Genomic DNA, 23,982 nt, shown 5'->3' on the forward strand with positions numbered 1-23,982 from the left:
GTCTAGATTGCATAGTTATGGTGCATTTCAAAATGTTTTATGTCCTGTTGTATTTCCTGCAAATTACAGCTGGATACAGAGGCTTAATCAGCCTCAGGTTCAATTCCTTTGGCAAGATTTTGGGTGGTAGTGTGTTCTTTCAACAGGAGGCATGTGATGTCTGCTTTTTGCTCTTTGATTGTAGCAGTGTGCTGATGCTCAGTGCTGAGATTCGCTAATTGGGAGTTGCAAAGTAGTGATATAATTCTATCATTTTGTTTTCATTTATTAGGTGGCATAGCATTTTAAGGAGATGCTTCTCATCTACTGTTTGATTCCCAGTGGTATAGTTCATGTAAGAATGGTCTGATTCTTTCCTTTTATTTACCTAGTTTTTAAGGTAATAAATTGGTTCCCTATCATCTTCAGATGGTGATCAGTTAGTTATTTTTTATTATCACTGTGGAGTCATACATTTAAATGTATTTGATGGGTTTCAACCCATATTTTATATGTTTTTCTTTCTTTTTTTTTTTTTTTTACTGCTAATTGAAGCTCACATTGTCCTGTTGTTGTCTAGGAAGAGCCTCTTCAAATTGGTTCCTTAGTCTTTTTTTTTTTTTGCGGTACGCGGGCCTCTCACTGTTGTGGCCTCTCCCGTTGCGGAGCACAGGCTCCGGACGCGCAGGCTCAGCGACCATGGCTCACGGACCCAGCCGCTCCGCGGCATGTGGGATTTTCCCGGACCGGGGCACGAACCCATGTCCCCTGCATCGGCAGGTAGACTCTCAACCACTGCGCCACCAGGGAAGCCGGTTCCTTAGTTCTTTTGACCCAATCCTAATAGTTTTGATAATTTTCTTGCTATCTCTTATGTTCAACTGTTCCAGGCTCATTTTCCACCTTAGACCTGGAATTAGCTGTTTCTCTAAGAACTCCTGGCTTCTTTTAATGGGACATGGAATTTCAGAACACCTGCAGTCTAGATCCTAGGGATACTTATTGCTACTAGGTTGATCATTGTTCCTATGACCTTTCAGTGGATAGAGTTAGAAATATATATAATAAAAACTATCTTGGCAATCAACAGTGATATTGACAAAGGACTACAGAGGTTTTTTTAAAACTTAATCTCCCATTTATTACATTAGTATCTCCTTTCTTTCATACCAAGAATCATGTTCCCAAAGACTCAGGGGATGATAAAATTAGAATATCCAGGAATTACTAATTTGCTTTATCATATGTTAACTGTATAACAGTCTCTAGTGGCACTACTAATGTACTACCACCAATGATTAATGAAAACTGTTAAAAAATTTTTTTGTGTATGCTGTCTCCACCTTCTCCCCTCATTTTTTGGTTGACCTATATCTACATTGTCAGATCATATAGCCATTATATACTATACTCTCTCCCTTTTAATGAACACTTATTTATAATTTTATAAATGACCATATATTTAATGCTAATCACCATATTGATACATCTCTGGTTTTTTTTTTTAATTGAAGTATTGTTGATTTATAGTGTTGTGTTAGTTTCTGGTATACAGCAAAGTGATTCAGATATACATATATATTTATATATAAATATATATATTCTTTTTCAAATTCTTTTCCATTATAGGTTATTACAAGTTCCCTGTGAATATAGTTCCCTGTGCTATGCAGTAGGACCTCGTCATTCTAGTTATTTTGATTGTATGAATCTTTTGTTTTTTGTTTTTGTTTTTTCTTTTCTTTTTTGTGATACGCGGGCCTCTCACTGTTGTGGCCTCTCCCGTTGCGGAGCACAGGCTCTGGACGCGCAGGCTCAGCGACGGCCATGGCTCACGGGCCCAGCCGCTCCGCGGAATGTGCGATCCTCTCGGACCAGGGCACGAACCCGCGTCCTCTGCATCGGCAGGCGGACTCTCAACCACTGCGCCACCAGGGAAGCCCCGAATCTTTTGTTTTTAAACATGTGTTTATTTTATTTTATTTTTTATTATTTTTGGCCGCACAGTGTGGCATGTGGGATCTTAGTTCCCTGACCAGGGATTGAACCCATGCTCCCTGCAGTGGAAGTGCAGAGTCTTAACCACTGGACTGCCAGGGAAGTCCTGATTGTATGAATCTTGTTCTTTAGTACATTCCTTAGGAACGACCTGTTGGAACAATATTCCCTGAGTTATTTTATATTGATAACATTTTGCCTGTGCCCTTTACCTTGAAGGTTAGTTTTCCTGGATAATCCTGGGCTCATACTGCCTTTCTTTGAGTATCTTATATATGTAACCCTGTTTTTCTTCTGGCATAAAGAATTGTTGTCAGGACTTCCCTGGTGGCACAGTGGTTAAGACTCCACGCTCCCAATGCAGGGGGCCCGGGTTTGATCCCTGGTCAGGGAACTAGATCCCACATGCCTGCCACAACTAAGGAGCCTGCGTTGCTGCAACTAAGACCCAGTGCAAATAAATAAATATTAAAAAAAAAATGTTGCCATAGTCTGATAGTGATGCAGGTTTTTCTTTTTTTTTTTTTTTTTTAGGTTTTTCTAATAGGTCATTTTTTTTTTAATGCTGAAAGTATTTTTCTGTTAAAGTCCAGTTATGATACTAAAATATATCTTGGTGTTGGTTGTTTTGGATTTATATGTCATGCACGTGGTGTGCTCTTCCAGGATGTAGTTTTCATATATATAGTTTTAATTTCAGCAAAGTTTTTGAATTATAATTTTAGTATTGATACTCATTCTGTTGCCTTGCTTTGATTTTCTTCTGCAGGGACTTCTATTTGCTGTATGTTGGATCTTCTTTGCCTCTCTTCAACATATCATTTTCTCTCAAACATTTTTTTTCCTCTTCATAAAAAAATAAAACAAACAGAAAAACCCAAAACATTTCATCTTCTGTGCCTCTTAAGGCATTATCTCTTGTTTGTATTCTGTCTTGTGTTCCTTCAAGTTTAGTCTTTTTTTTGTTTTTACAATGGAATACTATAATGAAATAAATGAATGAACTCCAGCTACATGTATCAACATGGATAAAACTCAGGAAACCTAATACTGATTTGAAAAAGTCATGAAAGAATATGTTTATGTAAAGTTGAACAACATGCAAAATTTTACAATATATGGATGCAGTAATATGTTGTAAAACCATACAAAAAAGCAAGGCATGAAAAATGACACTGGTTACCTCAGGCAGGGGAAGGCGATGTGACTGGGGAGGGCTACATGGTGGGTTTTGTCATTCAGAAATGATTTGTTTTTGAAGCTGGGTGATGGGTACAGGTACATAGGTATTTGTTTTATAATTTATTCAAACTGTACAGATATGTATATTATAAAATTTATAATGTATTATCATGAAAAATAAATAAAATTAAAAAAACAGGAATAATTGGATAGAGTACTTGTGGGAGGGTAGATTGTTATAGGACCCTCCCTGAGGTCAGAGGGAATAAAACACTACTGCTGAAGTGGAGCTAGATGTGTAGGCGATTTCCTTGTGAAACATGGCTGTGAATGGGAACAGAACCCAGAGAGCTAAGGTGATGGTAGGAGGAGGGGCAAAGAATGATTTTTCTAATATGGGAGATACTAGACTATGCTTGTTTGCTGCTGGGAATGACACAGAGACCATAGAGCAGGACCAGATGGGAACATAGAAGAGAAAGGGAATAATGGAAGGGGAAGGAGGGGCTCGGGTCTAGGGCACTGGGCCTCAGAGATAAGGAGAGGTCCTCAGGCCCTTCATTGTAACAGGAAGGAATGAGACAAAAGATGAACACAGATACTGGGAGGTTTAGAGATTCAGTGGTGGGAAGATGAAGGCCCTAGAACAATTCTCCCATGTCTGATGGCTTTTATTTTATCACTGAAGCGTGAGATAAGATCATTTTTCTTGGTTCAGCTGTCTTCCATCAGTCTGTGAGTCAGTCTTCACTGGAGCAGTGTGGCATGGTGGTCAAACATGTAGGCCTTGGAGGCAGGCAGGCTGGAATTTGATTTTTTGCACCCATTTAACAAACATTTGCTGAATTGTGCCTTATACCAGTCTTGTCCTGAGTCCTGCTGAGGGTGCAAATGTATATGGCCCCTAGTCTCAGGGAGATCACTCTCTTTACGGAGCAGCCGGGAGGTGGGGCCCGTCATTTCTTAATTGATCTTTTATTTCTAATTTTTTCTTAAGCCCTCTCACCTCACTGGTGAGTTTATTTGAATCTGATTCATGTTTTGTAGCATAAATGTCTTTAGTAAATTTAAAAATCATATGTTACAGAAGGAAATGCCAATGTATTTATCTGCATTTTTACTTACTGTGTTCTTTCTCTGTTCCGAAAGTTGCTTATTGTATTATTTCCTTTCTGTTTAGAGAACTTTCTTTAGCCATTCTTTTAGGATAGGTTTGCTGCCAATAAAGCCTCTTAATTATCCTTATTTCTGAAGGTCTTTTTCCCTGGTTATTGTTCTTTTCTTTCAACACTGGAAAAATACTGTGCTGCCACTTTATTCTGGACTACATAGTTTCTGATGAGAAATCTGTCATTCAAACGTTTTTGTTTTCTTTTGTTTGTAATTTTTCTGAATTTTAATTATAATGTTTCCTGGCATATTTCTTTGGGTTTATTCTGCTTGGGGTTCACTCGGCTTCTTGAATCTGTAGGTTTATGTCTTCTTCACACATTTGGGAGGTTTTCAGCCATGATTTATTCTAGTACTTTTTCTTTCTTTCTCTCTTTGTCCTTTCCTTTTGGACTCCAATGACACAGATATTAGATCTCTAATTACAAAACCATAGGTCCTGAAGCCTCTGTTTACTGTTTTCACTTTGTTGTTCATGTTGAATAACTTCTGTTCTTCTGTCTTCCAGTTCACTGTTTCTTTATTCTGTCCTCTATGTTCTGCTGAAAAGCTTATTCACTCAGTTTTTTTATTTTGGTTATTATATATTTCAGTTCTAAAATATCCATTGGGTTCTTCTTTATATTTTATTTTTTCCTTTGATTCAAGTATGGATACCTTTGCTCATTGAAATATTTTTATCATGTATGTTTTATATACCCTTTTGTCTCTCATTTCCTCTGTTATTGCCATCTTTTGTGTTTAGTTGAAGAAAAAAAATTTTTTTTTGGTGTAATGAACCGTTTTGATCCCCTTTCATTTCCTTTTGTGTGTGCTTTTTTTATATTTTCTTTTTGCTTTGCCACAGCGATTACACGTAACATCCTAAATTTATAACAGTCTAGTTTGAATTGGTACCAACTTCAATAACATACAAAAACTCTGCTCCTATATACCTCTATTCTCCCACCCCCCTTTATATTGTTCTCACAAATTATATCTTCATACATTGTGTGCTCAGTAACATAGATTTATAATTATTTTTATGTATTTGTCTTTTAAATCATGTAGGAAATAAAAAGTGGAGTTATAAACCAAAACTATAATAATGCTTACTTTTATATTTGCTCATGTAGTTACCTTTACTGGAGATCTTTATATCTTCATATGGCTTGAAGTTCCTGTTTTCTGTCTTTTCATTTCAACCTGAAGGATTCCTTTTAGGGCTGCTGTAGTGGTAATAAACTCCCTCAGCTTTTGTTTATCTGGGTAGAAATCTAAGTTGACAGTTTTTCCTGTCAGCACTTTTTTTTTTTTTTTTGCGGAATGAGGGCCTTTTGCTGTTGTGGCCTCTCCCGTTGCAGAGCACAGGCTCCGGACGCGCAGGCTCAGCGGCCATGGCTCACGGGCCTAGCTGCTCCGCGGCATGTGGGATCTTCCCGGACCGGGGCACGAACCCGTGTCCCCTGCATCGGCAGGTGGACTCTCAACCACTGTACCACCAGGGAAGCCCCTGTCAGCACTTTAAATATGTCATTCCTTCTGGACTCCATAGTTCTGATGCAAAATTGGCTGTTAATCTGATTGGGGATCCCCTGTACATGATGAATTGCATCTCTCTTACTGTTTTGAATATTTTCTCCTTGTTGTTAGCTTCAACAGTTTGATTATGATATGTTTAGATGTGGGTCTGAGTTTAACCTACTTGAAGTTCATTGAGCTTCTGAACATGTAGGCTCATGTCTCTCATCAAATTTGGGAAGTTTTTGGCAGTTATTTCTTCAGATATTCTTTCTTCCCCTTTCTCTCTTCTCCTTCTGGGATTCCCTTAATGCATATATTGTTTCTTTTGAAGATGTCCCCCGGTCCCTTAGGCTCTCTTCACTTTTCTTCATTCTTTTTTTTTTTTCTTGTTCCTCAGACTGTATAGTTTTAATTATCTTGTCTTCAAGATTGCTGATTCTGTCTTTGCCTGCTCAAATTTGCTATTGAGCCCCCTACTGAATTTTTCACTTACTTATTGGTCTTTTTATCTCCTGAATTTCTGTTTGGTTCTTTTTAATAATTTCTGTCTTTTTGTTGATAGTCTTGTTTTGTTCATTGTTTTCTTGATTTTCTTTAGTTCTTTGTCCATGTTTTCCTTTACTGATATGACCATGTTTAAGACAATCAATTTAAAATTTACTGCTAAGTCCAATGCTGGGCTTCCTCAGGGGTGGTTTCTGTTAATTTATTTTGATTCTTTGAGTGGGCCATACTTTCTTATTTCGTTATATGTCTTGTGATTTTTTGTTGTTGTTGAAATTTGGACATTCGAATATTGGTAACTCTGGAATACAGCTTTTTCACTTTCCCCAGGCTTTGCTGTTTTTTGATCGTTGAAGGCTGTAGTTGTCCATTTGTCTAGTGAGTTTTCCAACCTTTTTTGTAGAAACTCTATTTCTTGCTGTGTGTGATACTGAAGTCTCTGTTACTTAGCTTGTGTTTTGATGAAGATTTCCTGGATTGCCAGGAGCTAAGCAAACAAACACACGTCCTGGTCTTTGCAGATTGACTTTGTGCCTGCCTTTGGCCCTTAGCCAGACTTGTGCTAAGTCTAGGGATCAGCTTGAGATGAAAGCTTAAAATCTTTTTAGGTCTTTCCTGAGCATGCATTTCACCCTGGGCTTTCTAAATTGCCATATATACACAGGTGTTTTTGATTGCCCTAATTTCCCAAAGAAACTCTCCCTTTTCTCACCCAGATCTCAGGCAGTCAGTTGAATGTCTCATTGTTAATCTTTTGCCCAAGTGGCTGTGGGTGTTTGGATCACCTTACAGGGTTTTAAGCAATACTTGCAGCTTTTCCACCTTGAGAAGATTGTGAGTTAGGTGAAATAGAGAGGAGTGCCTTGTGTTAGTCCTTCAGGTAGTCTCCAGATAAGTTATAACAGGTATAAACGATAAGTTGCAAGTAAGGTCTGTTCTGCTCCTTCTGGAACCAGGGGCCAGGGTCGCACACTTGGAACACCAGCTGATGTCTTTAAGATTGCCTCCACATCAAGGAGTGGGTAGGGTGAGGGCAAGTAAAAATGCCACAAAGCTTTCCTACCATTTTTAAGTTGACTTTTTTTTTTTAATAGATTTTTAAAATTTATTTATTTATTGGCTGCGTTGAGTCTTCCGTTGCTGTGCGCAGGCTTTCTCTAGTTGCGGCAAGCGGGGGCTACTCTTTGTTGCGGTGTGAGGGCTTCCCATTGTGGTGGCTTCTCTTGTTGCGGAGCACAGGCTCTAGGCGCACAGGCTTCAGTAGTTGTGGCACACGGGCTTCAGTAGTTGTGGCTTGTGGGCTCTAGAACGCAGGCTCAGTAATTGTGGCACACGGGCCTAGTTGCTCCGCGGCATGTGGGATCTTCCCAGACCAGGTATCGAACCCGTGGTCCCCTGCATTGGAAGGCGGATTCTCAACCACCGTGCCACCAGGGAAGCCCCTTAAGTTGACTTCTTTTTTTTTTTTTTATGCGTTACGCGGGCCTCTCACTGTTGTGGCCTCTCCCGTTGCGGAGGACAGGCTCCGGACGCGCAGGCTCAGCGGCCATGGCTCACGGGCCCAGCCGCTCCGCGGCATGTGGGATCCTCCCGGACCGGGGCACGAACCCGTGTCCCCTGCATCGGCAGGCGGACTCCCAACCACTGCGCCACCAGGGAAGCCCTTAAGTTGACTTCTTGATTCAGCATTCTCTTGGTTGCCGTAAGCCTTTGACTCTTTTCCAGAGTCTGACAAAGGTGGTTCTGACAGTTTCTGCTTTTTTTTTTTTTTTTTTTTCACGTCCTTTATCTCATTTGATTTTCTCTTTTTTTAAAAGTTTTTCTTTAAGTTTATTTATTTTTTTTTAATTTAATGCTAATCACCATATTGATACATCTCTGGTTTTTTTTTTAATTGAAGTATTGTTGATTTATAGTGTTGTGTTAGTTTCTGGTATACAGCAAAGTGATTCAGATATACATATATATTTATATATAAATATATATATTCTTTTTCAAATTCTTTTCCATTATAGGTTATTACAAGTTCCCTGTGAATATAGTTCCCTGTGCTATGCAGTAGGACCTCGTCATTCTAGTTATTTTGATTGTATGAATCTTTTGTTTTTTGTTTTTGTTTTTTCTTTTCTTTTTTGTGATACGCGGGCCTCTCACTGTTGTGGCCTCTCCCGTTGCGGAGCACAGGCTCCGGACGCGCAGGCTCAGCGGCCATGGCTCACGGGCCCAGCCGCTCCGTGGCATGTGGGATCCTCCCGGACCGGGGCACGAACCCGTGTCCCCTGCATCGGCAGGCGGACTCTCAACCACTGTGCCACCAGGGAAGCCCTAAGTTTATTTTTTTAACATCTTTATTGGAGTATAATTGCTTTTCAATGGCGTATTAGTTTCTGCTTTGTAACAAAGTGAATCAGCTATACATATATCCCCATATCTCTTCTGTCTTTCGTCTCCCTCCCTCCCACCCTCCCTATCCCACCCCTCTAGGTGGTCACAATTTCTGCTTGTTTTTCAGTGTTTCTGTGGGGGAATGTTAGCTTGGAGCTGTGTACTCCACCATTTTGCTGATGTTATCTTTCACTTGATTTTAATCTTTGTTTCCCCAGTGATAAATGATGTTGAGAATGGTTTCATGTGTTCATTTGCCATATTTGCCTCTTCTTTGCTGAAATGTCTTTTTTTTTTTTTTTTGCACGGTATGTGGGCCTCTCACTGTTGTGGCCTCTCGCGTTGCGGAGCACAGGCTCCAGACGTGCAGGCTCAGCGGCCATGGCTCACGGGCCCAGCCGCTCCGTGGCATGTGGGATCTTCCCAGACTGGGGCATGAACCCATGTCCCCTGCATCAGCAGGTGGACTCTCTACCACTGCGCCACCAGGGAAGCCCCTTGCTCATGTTTTTTTATTAGCTTGTGTGTTTTCTTGTTATTGAATTGTGAAAGATCTTTACATATACTGAATGCCAGTCTTTCTCAGATGTGTTTTGCAAATATTCTTCCTCCTGTGTGATTTGTTTTCATTTTTTAACAGTATCTTTTGAAGAGTAGTAGTTTTTAAATTTGTTGAAGTCTATTTATAAATTTGTTCTTTTTAAACTTCTGCTTTGTGTGTTATCTGAGAATGCTATCTAACTCAAAAGTATAAAAATTTATTCTTGTATTTTCTTCTGAAGGTTTATACTTTTAGGTTTTATAGTTAGACTCATGATCCACTTAGAGTTAATTTTTATATATGTTGTCTTTGATATGCCTGAGGTATGGGTCAGGGTTCTTTTTTTTCACATGTACATATCAAGCAAAGGTTTTTTGATAAGGATTAAGAGAATGTACTTTGATTAGTGTGGCACCTAGGTTTGACTCTTGGCAAGGTAGGTCAGGAAGACTCTGTGATAGGGTATGGATTTTTCTTCACCTACTGAATTTCCATTCATATGGGATAAGACAACTCGTATTGAGAGCCCAGGTTCTTAGCCTGATAGAGAAGTTTTTAGGGTGTAGACTTCGGTTTTCAGCTGTGAATCCTTTGCTTACTTCTAATCCTATCCTTAGTAGCATGACACAGTATAAACACAACGCTAGCCTTGTGGGTAAAGTTAGCCTGAGATTTGCTTTGATATTGTGGAGGATAGCGATGGTTCTGACCAAGAGAGGGAGGACTCTCTGTGAGGACTCCCAGAGCAATAGGCAAAATAGCCACAACTTAGTACTCTGAATTAAAAGAGAAAGCAATAAGCTCTTAGAGTTGGAAGGAACATGTAGAAATTGTGTAGTCAGGCAATTTTCAACCTTTTTTTTTGACAATTGAAATTTATATGTCATATATTAGATATATTATTGTTATGATAGATAAATACACATTATATGTAATTTCTGGCATGCAGGCTGTAATTCTGCCTTTTAAAAAATCTCACTTAAGAAAGAATGTAACATAAGTGAACTGACTTTATTTCATTGATTGTATTTACCAAGAACCTGCTTTCATTTAATTAAGAGAGTATACTGATTGCAAACTTGAGTACTTTAAGTCAATTTCAAATAATTTGTGACAGATCCTCACAATTGGTCAACATATATTTGTGTTGATGGCATCATATTGAAATTTTTTATTTAGTCTCGTCCTCAAACTTTAGTGTGCTTCACAGTCAGTTAGAGGGCTTGTTAAAACACGGATTGCTGCTACCCTCCCCCAGAATTTCCTATTTAGTAGATCTGGGGTGGGGCCCTAGAATTTGCCTTTCTAACAAGTTCACAGGTGATGCTGATGCTGCTGATCTGGGGACCACATTTTGAGAGTCACTGCTTAGGCCAACTTTCACCTTACTTTTTCAGTATCCTAGGGGCACAGTCCATTCCTTTTAAGACGGCCTTTTTTCACTGTTAGATGGTTCTTCCTATAATTAAACCTACTTCTCCTTCTGTTATTTTTATCCAGTATATCAAACTGGTCTCTGAAGTAAGAAGTTTACTGTCCTATAACAGAGGAGATAGCCCTCTTGTAGTTGAAGAGAGTTATTCATGTCTTCTTTGTTTTATTTCTTTCACATTAAATGTTTATAGTTTCCCTAATAGTTATTGGAAGAGTACTGCAATTTGTAGTTATGTTAATATTGCCATAATAGTATTTTATTGGTAACCTTGTTTCTCTTGCTATATTCCCTGGGATTCTATCCAAGCCAGAAACCTGGAAGTCATCCTAGGCTCCTTCCCCTCCTTAACTCCCTATTTTGCTGAAGAATCATTTGAGTGTAGAAATGATAGGAACCAAATAGAAATTTGATCCAATTTAAGCAGAAAGGGGGAGCTTACTATAAGGGTACAGTGGTATGCTGTTGAATCTGAAAACATGTGGTTTGGCTGGATCTCTCATAAGTGACTAGAAATGGGAACTAGAAAACTGCAAGAAGCAAATTAGTTTGGAAGTTAGAAAGGAAGTTCCTCTTCCCATGCCCTTTTTCTTTCTTGGGCTATGTGTGGTTCTGTTTTATTTGCTTCATTCTCTTTTCCTGTCTTTTAATGAATTCTTTGGTAAATTCAGTAATGTTCTGCTGTTTTAAAAAGTGCAGTCTAGCTGAGCAAGAGAAGCAAGATACAGAACAGTTCATACAGAGTGATTCCATTTATCTAATATTCTGTTCGAAGCCTGGATAGTAGTTACCCTGGAGGGATAGTGTAGTGACTAGAAGGGTGCACAGGGGGCTTTCTGGAATGCTTGGTTATGTCTTTTTTTTTTTTTTTTTAATCTTGATGCTGGTTCCATGGATATGTTTAACTTGCAAAATTTATTGAGTTATATGCTTAGGTATATGTACTTTTCTGAAATGAGTAATATACTTAAGTAAAAGTTAAAAAGACGTCCTGATTTAAAAGTTAAATTTCATTTCCCATTTATATTTCCTTCCCTTTGCAAAGTTTAGACAGGGGAGACTTGGAATAAGAAGGTGCATGATCTGCTTTCATTATTCCTCTCTTCTGTTTTCTGGCTTCTTTACTTTGATATGTTATGATAGGGAATAGGGAGATTGAAAAGGATATGACTTTCTTTTGGGACTTCCCTGGTGGTGCAGTGGTTAAGAATCCGCCTGCCAGTGCAGGGGACACAGGTTCAATTCCTGGTCCAGGAAGATCCCACATGCTGCGGAGCAACTAAGCTCCTGTGCCACAACTACTGAGCCTGTGCTCTAGAGCCCATAAGCCACAACTACTGAGCCTGTGCTCTAGAGCCCATGAGCCACAACTACTGAGCCTGTGCTCTAGAGCCCATGAGCCACAACTTTCTTTTAACTGGTGCTGATCTCGTCCTATCGGTTGTCGATCCTTTTGTGGCTAAGACTAACTGTTCATCTATACAATGTAGCAGGCATCCAAGTGCTGGCTCTCTCAAGTAGCTCATTTGTAAGGTATTTTTGGGATACTTTTCTTTCCATATTGCCTTCACATAGGATATTCCTTCAGCATGATATCTTACAAGGCCTTCTCACTTCCCTCCACCCAAATCTGCTTGCTGGGGTGTTGTTTCTGTGAATGGCCAGCCCTTTTTGGTGGGTTACCAGCATTAGTGCCCAGACCCTGCTTTCTTCATGGTTTCTACTTGATGCATAGGTACTGTTTCATCCTCGACACACCAGTTGGTGGGAATATAGGCTGTTGCCTTGATGCCTTCTCTTTTCACATTGACTACTCCTTCCAATTCCCCTTTCTCCCTGCTCATTCCTGTTAGAGTTGGATGGGCACATCAGTAGATTGAATGGTACAGTGCCTAAATATCCCCCTTTATCCTTTTATCCATTTACTACCAATTTTTTTTTTTTTTTTTGCGGTATGTTGGCCTCTCACTGCCGCGGCCTCTCCTGTTGCGGAGCACAGGCTCCAGACGCGCAGGCTCAGTGGCCATGGCTCACGGGCCCAGCCACTCCACGGCATGTGGGATCTTCCCGGACCGGGACGCGAACCCGCGTCCCCCGCATCGGCAGGCGGACTCTCAACCACTGCGCCACCAGGGAAGCCCCTACTACCAATTTTAAAAAAAAATATATTTATTTATTTATTTGGCTATGCTGGGTCTTAGTTGCGGCACGTGGGATCTTTGTTGCTGCATGCGAGATCTTTGTTGTGGCCTACTGGATCTTTTAGTTGCGACATGCGGGATCTTAGGTGCGGCATGCGGGATTTAGTTCCCTGACCAGGGATTGAACCCGTGTACCCTGCACTGGGAGCGTGGAGTCTTAACCCCTGGACCACCAGGGAAGTCTCATTTACTACCAATTTTTTTTTTTTTTTTTTTTGCGGTACGCGGGCCTCTCACTGTTGTGGCCTCTCCTGTTGCCGAGCACAGGCTCCGGACACGCAGGCTCAGCAGCCATGGCTTACGGGCCTAGCCGCTCCGCGGCATGTGGGATCTTCCCGGACGGGGCACGAACCCGTGTCCCCTGCATCGGCAGGCAGACTCTCAACCACTGCGCCACCAGGGAAGCCCTACTACCAATTTTAAAAATACTTTTTCCTCGGGAATTCCCTGGTGGTCCAGTGGTTAGCATTCTGTGCTCTCACTGTCGAGAGCCCAGGTTCAATCCCTGGTTGGAGAACTAAAATCCCACAAACCACGCTGTGCGGCCAAAAAAAAAAACCCCCCAAAACAAATGAAAAAAACCTTTTTCCTTTTCTCTTCAGTTATTTTTCATCAATTTCACTCTTCTTTTTATCCTGGGGTATTTGTAAATTATATTCTGGATGGCCACCACTAAGCAATGTTTGTACTTTCCTGTGTGTGAACTCACCGATCACAGTATATGACCCTAGAGGCTTTATTTACTTATTTTTAAATTATTTATTTGGTTGCGCTGGGTCTTAGTTGCGGCAGGTGGACTCCTTAGTGGTGGCTCACTGACTCCTTAGTTGTGGCACGTTGGCTCCTTAGTTGCAGCTCGCCGGCCCCTTAGTTGTGGCATGTGAGCTCTCAGTAGTGGCATACATGTGGGATCTAGTTCCCTGACTAGAAATCGAACCTGTGCCCCCTGTATTGGGAGCACAGAGTCTTAACCACTGTCCCACCAGGGAAGTCCCCTCTAGAAGCTTTAAAAAAAATCTTTTCTCAAGGAGGCAGGCATTTTTCCATTTATTTCCCACCCCCCTGTGGCTTTATTGCTATGCTATGGTATGGTATGCTATTGCTATTGTACTAGCTGCTTGTGTCTTGTTTTTCAAATGGCAGGTAACATAGATTTCAGTTATTTATTTCTCCTTATGCTTCTCATTTTGTCTTTGTACTGTCCAGGTCAGATTGATGTGCTACTTATCTGTGTTTGTTGTAGCTTCCTTCACTGAAATATAAAAGATAGGCCTCATTTGCCTTATTTTTTATTTTTTTACCCAGAATATTTTCTCATTAATGCTGCTAATTAGGTGGGTGTTTGCTTTAAAATGTCTGCATCTTGATGATGCTTATGAGTGAGGAGGAAGTGGCATTGGGATGGGGTGTTTATTTACTAAAATACTAAAATAAACATTTAACGTGAAAGACTAAAATAAAGGCAATGGGAAGGCACTGTCAATGCTTCATATCGTCTGTATTTCCTCCATTGTACTATTATAATTTTTCATTGAAAACATGAGTTTAGCTCCTATTATAGACATAAAGAAGGCTCTGAGTTTTACTTAAGCATTAATTGAATGTTAGGGGTATTTCTAACTTTGTATGACAGGTAAAGGAAGGTCTATTATTTATGATTTTTTAAAAACTAAAATATACTTTTCTTTACTAGATACAGGAAGAGTGTGAATAAATGGAGAAAAGTAAATAAACATAGTTAGACATGTACTCATTATGGATAATATATCCTGTCAAAGTGCCTTATTGTGTCACCTTGTGAATCTCATCCCCTATTTTTCCTTTGGCATTTTATACTCAATGTCCCACATCATTCATAGCATACCCAAACAGCTGTCACTAAGAAATTTGTTTCTGGCTTTAGCTGTTGAACAGGAAATATAAAATGTTTGCACTTTTTAACTGTAATGAATGTTGTAGAGATATTTAATATAAAGTTAGTTCTTATACTTTCAGAAAAGACATTAAAGGCTTATGTTTTACTTTTTTCACTTTGAAGGATGTGATAACTGGACTTAGTCCCCTGCTCTTCAGGAAGCTCAGTAATCCTGACATACTTTCATCCACTGGAAAAGCTAAACTTCAACGGCAACTTAGTCAGGATGACTCTAAGTTACGGAGAGGAAGCCCGGCCAGTTCTTTGTCAGGTAAGTATCTAATTTTGTTTTCTTTTAACAGTTGTGGGAATGGGACTTCCCTGGTGGCACAGTGGTTAAGAATCCGCCTGCCAATGCAGGGGACACGGGTTCGAGCCCCGGTCCGGGAGGATCCCACATGCTGCAGAGCAACTAAGCCCATGTACCACAACTACTGAGCCTGTGCTCTAGAGCCTGCGAACCACAACTACAGAGCCCGCGTGCCACAACTACTGAAGCCCGTGTGCCTAGAGCTGGTGCTCCACAATAAGAGAAGCCGCTGCAGTGAGAAGCCAGTGCACTGCAACGAAGAGTAGCCTCTGCTCGCCGCAACTAAAGAAAGCCCACACGCAGCAACGAAGACCCAATGCAGCCAAAAAACAAAAAAAACCCCAGAGTTGTGTGACTGTTTTGTCAATATTTAAGGGTATATCAACTGACTTGGCATCTTGACCCCTTCTTCTGTTGTAATAGTGTTATATAGAACACTTGTGGGTAAGGCTGTCTTCCTTTCTTTACTGTTTCCCTGTTTCCTCATGGCATCTCTGAATGCTAACCTCCTGAACCTGCTGAGTATTTCCTGGTTGACCATTATCACTGGTTATTCCCTTTCAATATGATTTGTGCTCTCTGCTTACTTCTGTAGACTTCACAAACTTTGCTTCTTTTTATTTTCTTTTTTCTCTTATTTCCAAAACTCATTCCAAAGCCCATAGTGCCTCCCCACCTCATCCATAGAAAAGTCTTAAAAAATTCAAAGGGAAAAATTAATACAAGGACATCATGCCCAAATAGGAAGCAATTAAAATGTGGCATAGTTTTAAGCAATCAATAGAGTATGGAAGAAAGAGAATCCATTTGACTTTAGTTGAAAAAGCAAATGTAATCCTATTACATTCCTTGGCCTACTGTAAACAGTTTTCAGTTTCTTTTTATTTTTGTACCTTTTCAGGGCTGTTCCCTTGGCTTTCTCTTCTCACTCTTCTATTGAAATTTTATTTTGTCAGTCATGTATTTAATCACATAGAGCTATTTCTTGTTTGTTTTTTTCCCATAGCATTCTGCTCTTCTTTTAAGGATGTATTTATCTTCTAATTCTCTATGAGTAAATAGATTTTTTATTTTTGGATTAAAATTTTCTTTTTTAAGTTTTCTTTTGTTTCTGAATCAACTTTTTTTCTTTTGAGCACCTAACAACCAGAATCCATTGCTATGCTCTGAGATGCTAATAAATCCCTTTTATCCTGTGAGGTAATTGTCTGGCTACTGGGTGGTACAATGTGCGAATGTGGTTGTGTTTGACTGTTCTGTCTATAGATTTTCAGTTACTCTGATTTCAGCCTTATGTCTTACTTTATGTCCTCTTAGGTATCTAAGTACTGAGTACTGAACTTACCTGAGATTTTGCAGCGCAGCCTGATGCCCCATTTAATTACAAGCTCCACTAAGCTTATTATACCTCATGCCTTTCTTTGCCCAGTTCCATTGGTTATGATTCATCTATATGCTTTAGATTTTCCCCAAATTTTGTTCATTCCCTCGTAGAGTGTCTATGTGTCTGTCTCTGTCTCTCTTTCTCTCTCTGGTGATAGCCTTTATTTGTTTATTTATTTTGTTTTTATTCTCTCTCTCTTTTTTCTGGCCGTGTGGCGCCACGTGGCCATTTTGCCGGATCTTAGTTCCCTGACCAGGGATTGAAGCCGGGCCCCTGGCAGTGAGAGTGCTGAGTCCTAACCACCAGACCGCCAGGGAATTCCCTCTTTATTCTCATTTAATGGAGTTTCCTGGGGGACAAAAATACAAGTATGTGCTCAGTCAGCCATCTTTAACTGGGAATATTTCTTAAAAATATCCTCAAATTATTGTAAGAATAATAATTAGAATTTTTAAGAAGTTTTCTTTTTTTCTGAGTTAGTTATTTACTAAAGGGCTAGTTGCTCCAGTTGTTCATATTGTTCCTTCTGTTTTTAAGTTGTTTGTGTTCCTCAGATTCTTGGCAGTTCTTGGTATGCTTCAAGCCCTGACCAGTAGATGTCCAAATGGGTTTCTTCTGTTGTTGTATAAGCCTCTTTCCCTAGCAGGCCCTTATTTTGAAGGGAGATAGAGTGATACTAGTCTTTGTATATGTGGATGGGGAAAGTTAACAAACTAGCTTTCCTTTAGGTTATATAGATCCTCATCTATAGGCAGATCGCCTGGAGAGCTTGGCAACATTTGCAGAAGGAAGAAAAGAAACCAGGCAGGCTCTGCTCTGGGCTTGTGGAAGTTTTGAGTACAGAACCATTATTATTTTTTGTGGAGCATTTTATGGAAAGACTTCTCATTAAAGCATGCATTTGAGAGCAGACTTGAAAGATAACTAGATTTTTTTTAAATTGTGTGTTTCTGATCAAAAATGTAAAATATCCCAGTTATAAAAAATTTGAGTACAATAGCATGCATCATGTCAAAAGTGAAGAGTCCTTCTTAATCTTTACTTTCTTCTATTTTCCCTCCCTCCAAACCATTTATATATACTCCATTATATTTAAATATACATTTAAAATCTTATATAAATATATATAAGCTTTATTTTAAAAATGAACATTGGGATCATAAGCTATATGCTTCCTTTTTTTTTTTTTTTTTTTTTTTTTTTTTTGCGGTACGCGGGCCTCTCACTGTTGTGGCCTCTCCCGTTGCGGAGCAACAGGCTCCGGACGCGCAGGCTCAGTGGCCATGGCTCACGGGCCCAGCCGCTCCGCGGCATGTGGGATCCTCCCACACCGGGGCACGAACCCGTGTCCCCTGCATCGGCAGGCGGACTCTCAACCACTGCGCCACCAGGGAAGCCCTATATGCTTCCTTTTTAAAAAAATTTTTTTTGCGATACGCGGGCCTCTCACTGTTGTGACCTCTCCCGTTGCAGAGCACAGGCTCCGGATGCACAGGCTCCGGATGCACAGGCTCAGCGGCCGTGGCTCACGGGCCCAGCCGCTCCGCAGCATGTGGGATCCTCCCGGACCGGGGCACGAACCCGTATGCCCTGCAAAGGCAGGCGGACTCTCAACCACTGCGCCACCAGGGAAGCCCCTAAAAAAATTCTTTTTATTTTTAATTTTTATTACATTTTGGCCGCACTGTGTGGCATGTGGGATCTCAGTTCCCCGACCAGGGATTGAACCCGTGCCCCCTGTGGTAGAAGCATGAAGTCTTAACCATTGGTCTGCCAGGGAAGTCCCTATATGCTTCCTTTCTGCTATTTTCACGTAACAGGAAATGTTGAACATTTTTCTCTTGACTACATGTTCAGCTGCCTCATTATTTTTAATGGGTTCAGTATGTCATTACGTGAAGATTATAATTAACTGGTAATGATCATTTATCTTATTTACAATTTTATTATGATGAGCATTGCTAGGGAGATGTTCTGGTCTACTTTTTTTTCTTTACATTCCTATAAGTGGAATGCTGGGTCCAAGCATACTCAAATTAAAATTATAATAGGTTTTGCTAAATTGCCCTGCAAATAAGTTGCATCACACTTTGTTTGCAGTAAAAGGATATGTTATAGCAAAAACAAAACCCAAACCTCCTTTTGCTCATACCTCTTTATAAAGTGGGTATTTCCATGACAAATAGGATTTTGCCAGGAAAAAGAAGGGTTTTCAAGTGAATTGATGATCAAGATAAAGCCTGCTGAATATGCAGGGCAGAATATTTAAGTTGAATGAGTGAATGGGTTTGGAAAGAGTGGAAGGAGATCAGGCCAGGAAGATAATCTGGATTTACGGAGGATCTTTTTAGTGTTTTTTAGTGTTTTAAAAGTGTGGCTTAGGGGACTTCACTGGTGGCTCAGTGGTTAAGAATCCTCCTGCCAGTGCAGGGGACACAGGTTCGAGCCCTGGTCCAGGAATATCCCACATGCCAAGGAGCAACCAAGCCCATGTGCCACAACTGAGCCTGCACTCTGGAGCCCACGAACCACAGGTACTGAACCTGTGTGCCACAACTACTGAAGCCCGTGCACCTAGAGCCCGTGCTCCACAACAAGAGAAGCCACCGCAATGAGTAGCCCCCACTCGCCGCAACTAGAGAAAGCCTGTGCACAGCAATGAAGACCCAACTCAGCCAAAATAAATAAATTAAAAAAAAAAAAAAAAAAAAAAAAGTGTGGCTTAGGACTTCCCTGGTGGTCCAGTGGTTAAGACTCCACCCTTCCCCTGCAGGGGGCACAGGTTCCATTGCTGGTTAGGGAACTAAGATCCCACGTGCTATGTGGCGCCGCCAAAAACAAAAAACCAAAACAAAACAAGCAAAAAGTGTGGCTTAATTCTTTAAACAGTAGGGAGTCATGAGAAGGGAATGACGTGACCATGTTTGTTCTGATTAGATCACTAGCAGCAACGTGAGAATGGTGTGAGGGGAGTTGAAATGAGACTTGAACCTCAGGTAGAAAGTCATTGTAATTCTAGATGCTCAGTCTTTATAAGTGATTTTCTTGTAGTCTGTCAGTGGGATTAAGGCAGTTGGTCAACCTGGACTGAACACATGGAGCCTGGCAAGAATAGTATATATTCAGTGTTTGTCTTCTGGAAACTTAAGGGCCAAATTTGTCTAGGAAAAGCTGTCAGCTCCACTCTTATTGCATTGAGTTGGTGAGAAACTAGGTGGGATGGAAGGGACTAGAAAACTCCTAGCCTGCTAGGTTGGGTGTCAGGGTTGGGCCCTGGCATGATGGTGGATATTTCAGAGAATTTATTTTTTTAAATATTTATTTAATTTATTTTGGCTGCGCCAGGTCTTAGTTGCGGCATGCATGCAGAGTTCCCTGGCCAGGGATTGAACCTGGGCCCTGTGCTTTGGAAGCGTGGAGTCTTACCCATTGCACCACCAGGGAAGTCCCTACAGAGAATTTAAAATAGTCATCAACTCAGTTCAGTATTCCACTTGGCATTTCTCACCACCACCAATATAGTTGGAAATTTTAGAGGGCTGCAGATTCTAAAATGGATGTGGAGGGACTTCACTTTGTTTTGGATCAAAGTACTTAAAAAAAAAAATATATATATTTATTTATTTGGCTGCGCTGGGTCTTAGTTGCAGCATGCGGGATCTAGTTCCCTGACCAGGGATCGAACCTGGGCCCCCGGAATTGGGAGGGTGGAGTCTTAACCACTGGACCACCAGGGAAGTCCCTGGATCAATGTACTTGTAATCCACTTGATATCATTGTATTTTTTCATTTGTTAATTAATAATTTGTTAATTTTCCAAACCTTGTTGTTGAAGGTAAGCAGCTGCTCCCCTTGTCTGGCAGTGTACATAGCAGTGTGGGACAGGTGACTTGGCAGTCTTCAGGAGAAGCATCAAACCTGGTTCGAATGAGGAATCAGTCCCTCGGACAGTCTGCGCCTTCTCTGACTGCTGGTTTGGTAAGTGTTAGTACAGATGGTCCCTTGCTCCATGAACAAATTCTTGGTTGTCATTCGTCATTATTGCATCTATTATTTTCCTTTTTAGGGTTTGGCTAGTTTCATTTCTCAAAGCGAAGAATGGAAAAGAATGGAATTTAATAGACTGTATTCTGATTGCTCTCATGCTGTCACTGGTACTGATTATATAATGAGAGTCAAGAAGAAGACTCAATATGATTCTAACGTTAATGAATAAATTTCCTGAGAAGGAGCTTTCTTATAGAAATGATTCTAAATCTTGTGAAGTTGTGTTGCTTCTGTGTACAACTCTGTGGTATACATATTTAGTACATGAAGATAGGGAACATGTTTTGCACGTAGTAGGCAGTTCAGTATATACTGGGTGAAAAGAATGAGACTTTTCTTTGTCTAGACTTTGTATAGTAGACAGGACCTAACAGAGGTTACACTGTGTAGTCTGGGCAGGTTGTTTTCTGCCTATTATTGCATCTTGTACCCTTTTACCCTCAGTGGCCCTGCCTCTTTACTTAGGGGACCCATTAACTTTCTGCTGATCTCACACTCTTCCCTCTAAATGTAGGACAAGGCACACAGTAATTTGCAGGGTACAATAACAGAAGCTTGTTCCCGTTAAAATAATCTTATCTACTCTTTGGGACCATAAATCTTTTGGGTTGGCACATAGGGAGTAGAAAGTTTTGTCCATTTGTCCATCCTGGGAAGTGGGGATGGGGGAAGAAGTCTGTGACTTTTAGGCCACAGGGACCATCAGGGTCATTTGTGGAACTTCCCCAACTTTTTATCTTATTTACTTATTTTATTTTTGGCTGCGTTGGGTCTTTGTTGCTGCGCGTGGGCTTTTCTCTAGTTGTGGTGAGCAGCGGCTGCTCTTCATTGCGGTGCGCGGGCTTCTCATTGCGGTGGCTTCTCTTGTTGTGGAACATGGGCTCTAGGTGCGCGGGCTTAAGTATGTGCAGCATGCGGCCTCAGTAGTTGTGGCACGTGGGCTTTAGAACGCAGGCTCAGTAGTTGTGGTGCATGGGCTTAGTTGCTCTGCGGCATGTGGGATCTTCCCGGACCAGGGCTCGAACCCATGTCCCCTGCATTGGCAGGCAGATTCTTAACCACTGTGCCACCCAGGAAGCCCCCAACTTTTTACCTTGAAAATGTCAAACCTACAGAAAGATGGAAAGAATGGTACAGTGTATACCCAATTAAGCTTGCTTAGATTGACCAATTTCGTTGTAACTTTACATTTTGCCACATTTTGTTTAATCTGTGTGTATGTATATATTTTTCTCCTGAAGATTTCAAAGCAAGTAACAGACATTATGCTACCTCCCTCTTAAGTATTTCTCCTAACATCAAGGACAGTCTCCTAAATAACCACAATATATAGTGGACCCTTGAACACCACTGGTTTGAACTGGGTGGGCCCACTTATATGTGGATTTTCCCCAATAGTAAATGCTAGTACTATAGGATCCATGATTGGTTGAATCCTGGGATGCAGAACTGTAGATAGGGAGGGCCAACTGTAAGTTTATACTTGGATTTTCCACTACATGGAGGGGTGGGGAGGGTTTGGGAGATGTCAGCACCTCTAACCCCTGCATTGTTCAAGGGTCACCTGTATTGTCAGATCCAAGAAGTTTAATATCAATTCAATATAAAAACCATATTCAAATTTCCCTACTTGTTTTCAGCATGTCTATTAAAGCCCCATCTCTCCCCTCTTTAACATCTGGAACTTAAAAAAAAAAAAAATCCATGTACCGTCATAGAGATTTTGATCCAGTGGGTCTGGGGTGGTCCCAGGTATCCGTATTTTCTTTAAAGCATTATACCTACTTCTAGATGCACTCTTTTGAGAACTACTGCCACTAAGGTAAAGCTGAATGTTTCATTTTAAGGTGGTTTGTTGCAGAGGAAATTCTTGGACTGAGTTTGCTGAATTCCTAGCTTAGGCCAACTGAAGTAGAATATTCCTGAATTAATTTTTTTTTAAAGCTTATTGAGACATAATTCACATATGATAAAATTCACTCATTTAAACCGTACAATTCAGTGATTTTTAGTATATTCATAGATATATGCAGCCATCACTGGAGTCAATTTTAGAACATTTTCATCATTTCAGAAAGAATTCCTATACCCTTTAGCTATCACCTTCATATTTTCACATCTCCTTAGCCTTATGTAACCATTAATATACTTCCTGCCTCCATAGATTTACCTGTATTGTACATTTCATATAAATTGAGCCTTATACTATGTGACCTTTTGTAACTAGCTTCTTTCACTTAGGACGATGTTTTCAAGGTCCATCCATTGTGTAGTATGTATTAGTATGTCATTCCTTTTTACTCCTGAATAATATTCCATTGTATGGATATGCCATGTTTTGTCTATCTGTTTGTCAGTGGATGGACATTTGGGTTGTTTCTTCCTTTAGACTATTATGAATAATGCTGCTATGAACATTTGTTTACAATTTTCACATGGACAGTTTTCATTTTTCTTGTGAGTGGAATTGCTGGGTCGTACGGTAATTGTTTAAATGTAGCAGTGTTTGATAAACTGCAGTGTATGAGATTTTTGGTTTCTTCACATTGTCATCAACATTTGCTATTATTTGTCTTGTTTTAGCCATCCTAGGGGTCTGAAGTGGTATCTGTGGTTTTGGTTTGTGTTTTCCTAATGACTAATGACATTGATCATCTTTTCATATGATTATTGGCCCTTTGTTTGTCTTCTTTGAAGAAATGTCTATTAGGACTCTGCCCATTTCAGAAATTGGGTTATTTGTCTTTTTTATATACGGATTTGTAAAATCATTACTTCTTTAGACCTGAATCCCATTACTTCTTTCCTCCCAGGGATCTGCCTTTTGTTTCCTCCTGTGCCTTTCTTTCCTGAGCTATTTGCTTACTTATAGTAACCTCAGCTAGTTCCTCCTTTTCCATTCTCCTACTCAAGGATTTCCAGTTGGGTATTTTATGTTTGGTGGCACATTTGATAGTATCGAATACTTTTCCTGCTTTGACTTACTTTACACTGAATATACCTCGATGCCACCCCAGCTTCTGGCTGTGGCATTTCTGAAAAATCTGTCCTATAACGTATTCTTGTTGTTAATAGAGTTATGGCCCTATATAGTCCATAGACCCAGCCTCCAGAGAATTTTTGGGTCAAAAAGATTCACATAATAACAACAAAAAACAATTTAAAAGTAACATAACAACACTTAATAGAATGTTAATTATGACTTAAAAGGAACTAAGGAGACAAGAATTGTGCTGTGTATAATTATTGGGGAGATAATTTGCAGGAGGTTAGATTTGACCAGACTCTGGAGAATGGATAGCCAAAAGCCTTAATGTAGCAAATACTTTCATTTTGACGACATCTACGTGATTGTGTTTATGAGGAGACTTTTTTCTTCTCCCTCGTTTCCTAGTATCTATTGAGAAGATTTCTCTGAAGGCCCATCTTCC

The 23,982-nt window shown here is 40.3% G+C and overlaps 1 protein-coding gene across 6 annotated transcripts in view; it reads left to right on the top strand.

Annotated features, from left to right (window-relative positions):
* Window positions 1-23,982, top strand: part of MAST2 (microtubule associated serine/threonine kinase 2) — a 204,045-nt gene that overhangs the window by 14,320 nt on the left and 165,743 nt on the right. For all 6 annotated transcript variants that reach the window (XM_032638020.1, XM_032638011.1, XM_032637973.1 and 3 more), the window contains exons 2-3: window positions 14,934-15,081; window positions 20,340-20,482. In XM_032638020.1, coding sequence (XP_032493911.1) covers window positions 14,934-15,081; window positions 20,340-20,482 — 291 coding nt within the window. The remainder of the gene's footprint in view (window positions 1-14,933; window positions 15,082-20,339; window positions 20,483-23,982) is intronic.

Source organism: Phocoena sinus, chromosome 1 (genome assembly GCF_008692025.1).
Source record: "Phocoena sinus isolate mPhoSin1 chromosome 1, mPhoSin1.pri, whole genome shotgun sequence".
NCBI lineage: Eukaryota > Metazoa > Chordata > Mammalia > Artiodactyla > Phocoenidae > Phocoena > Phocoena sinus.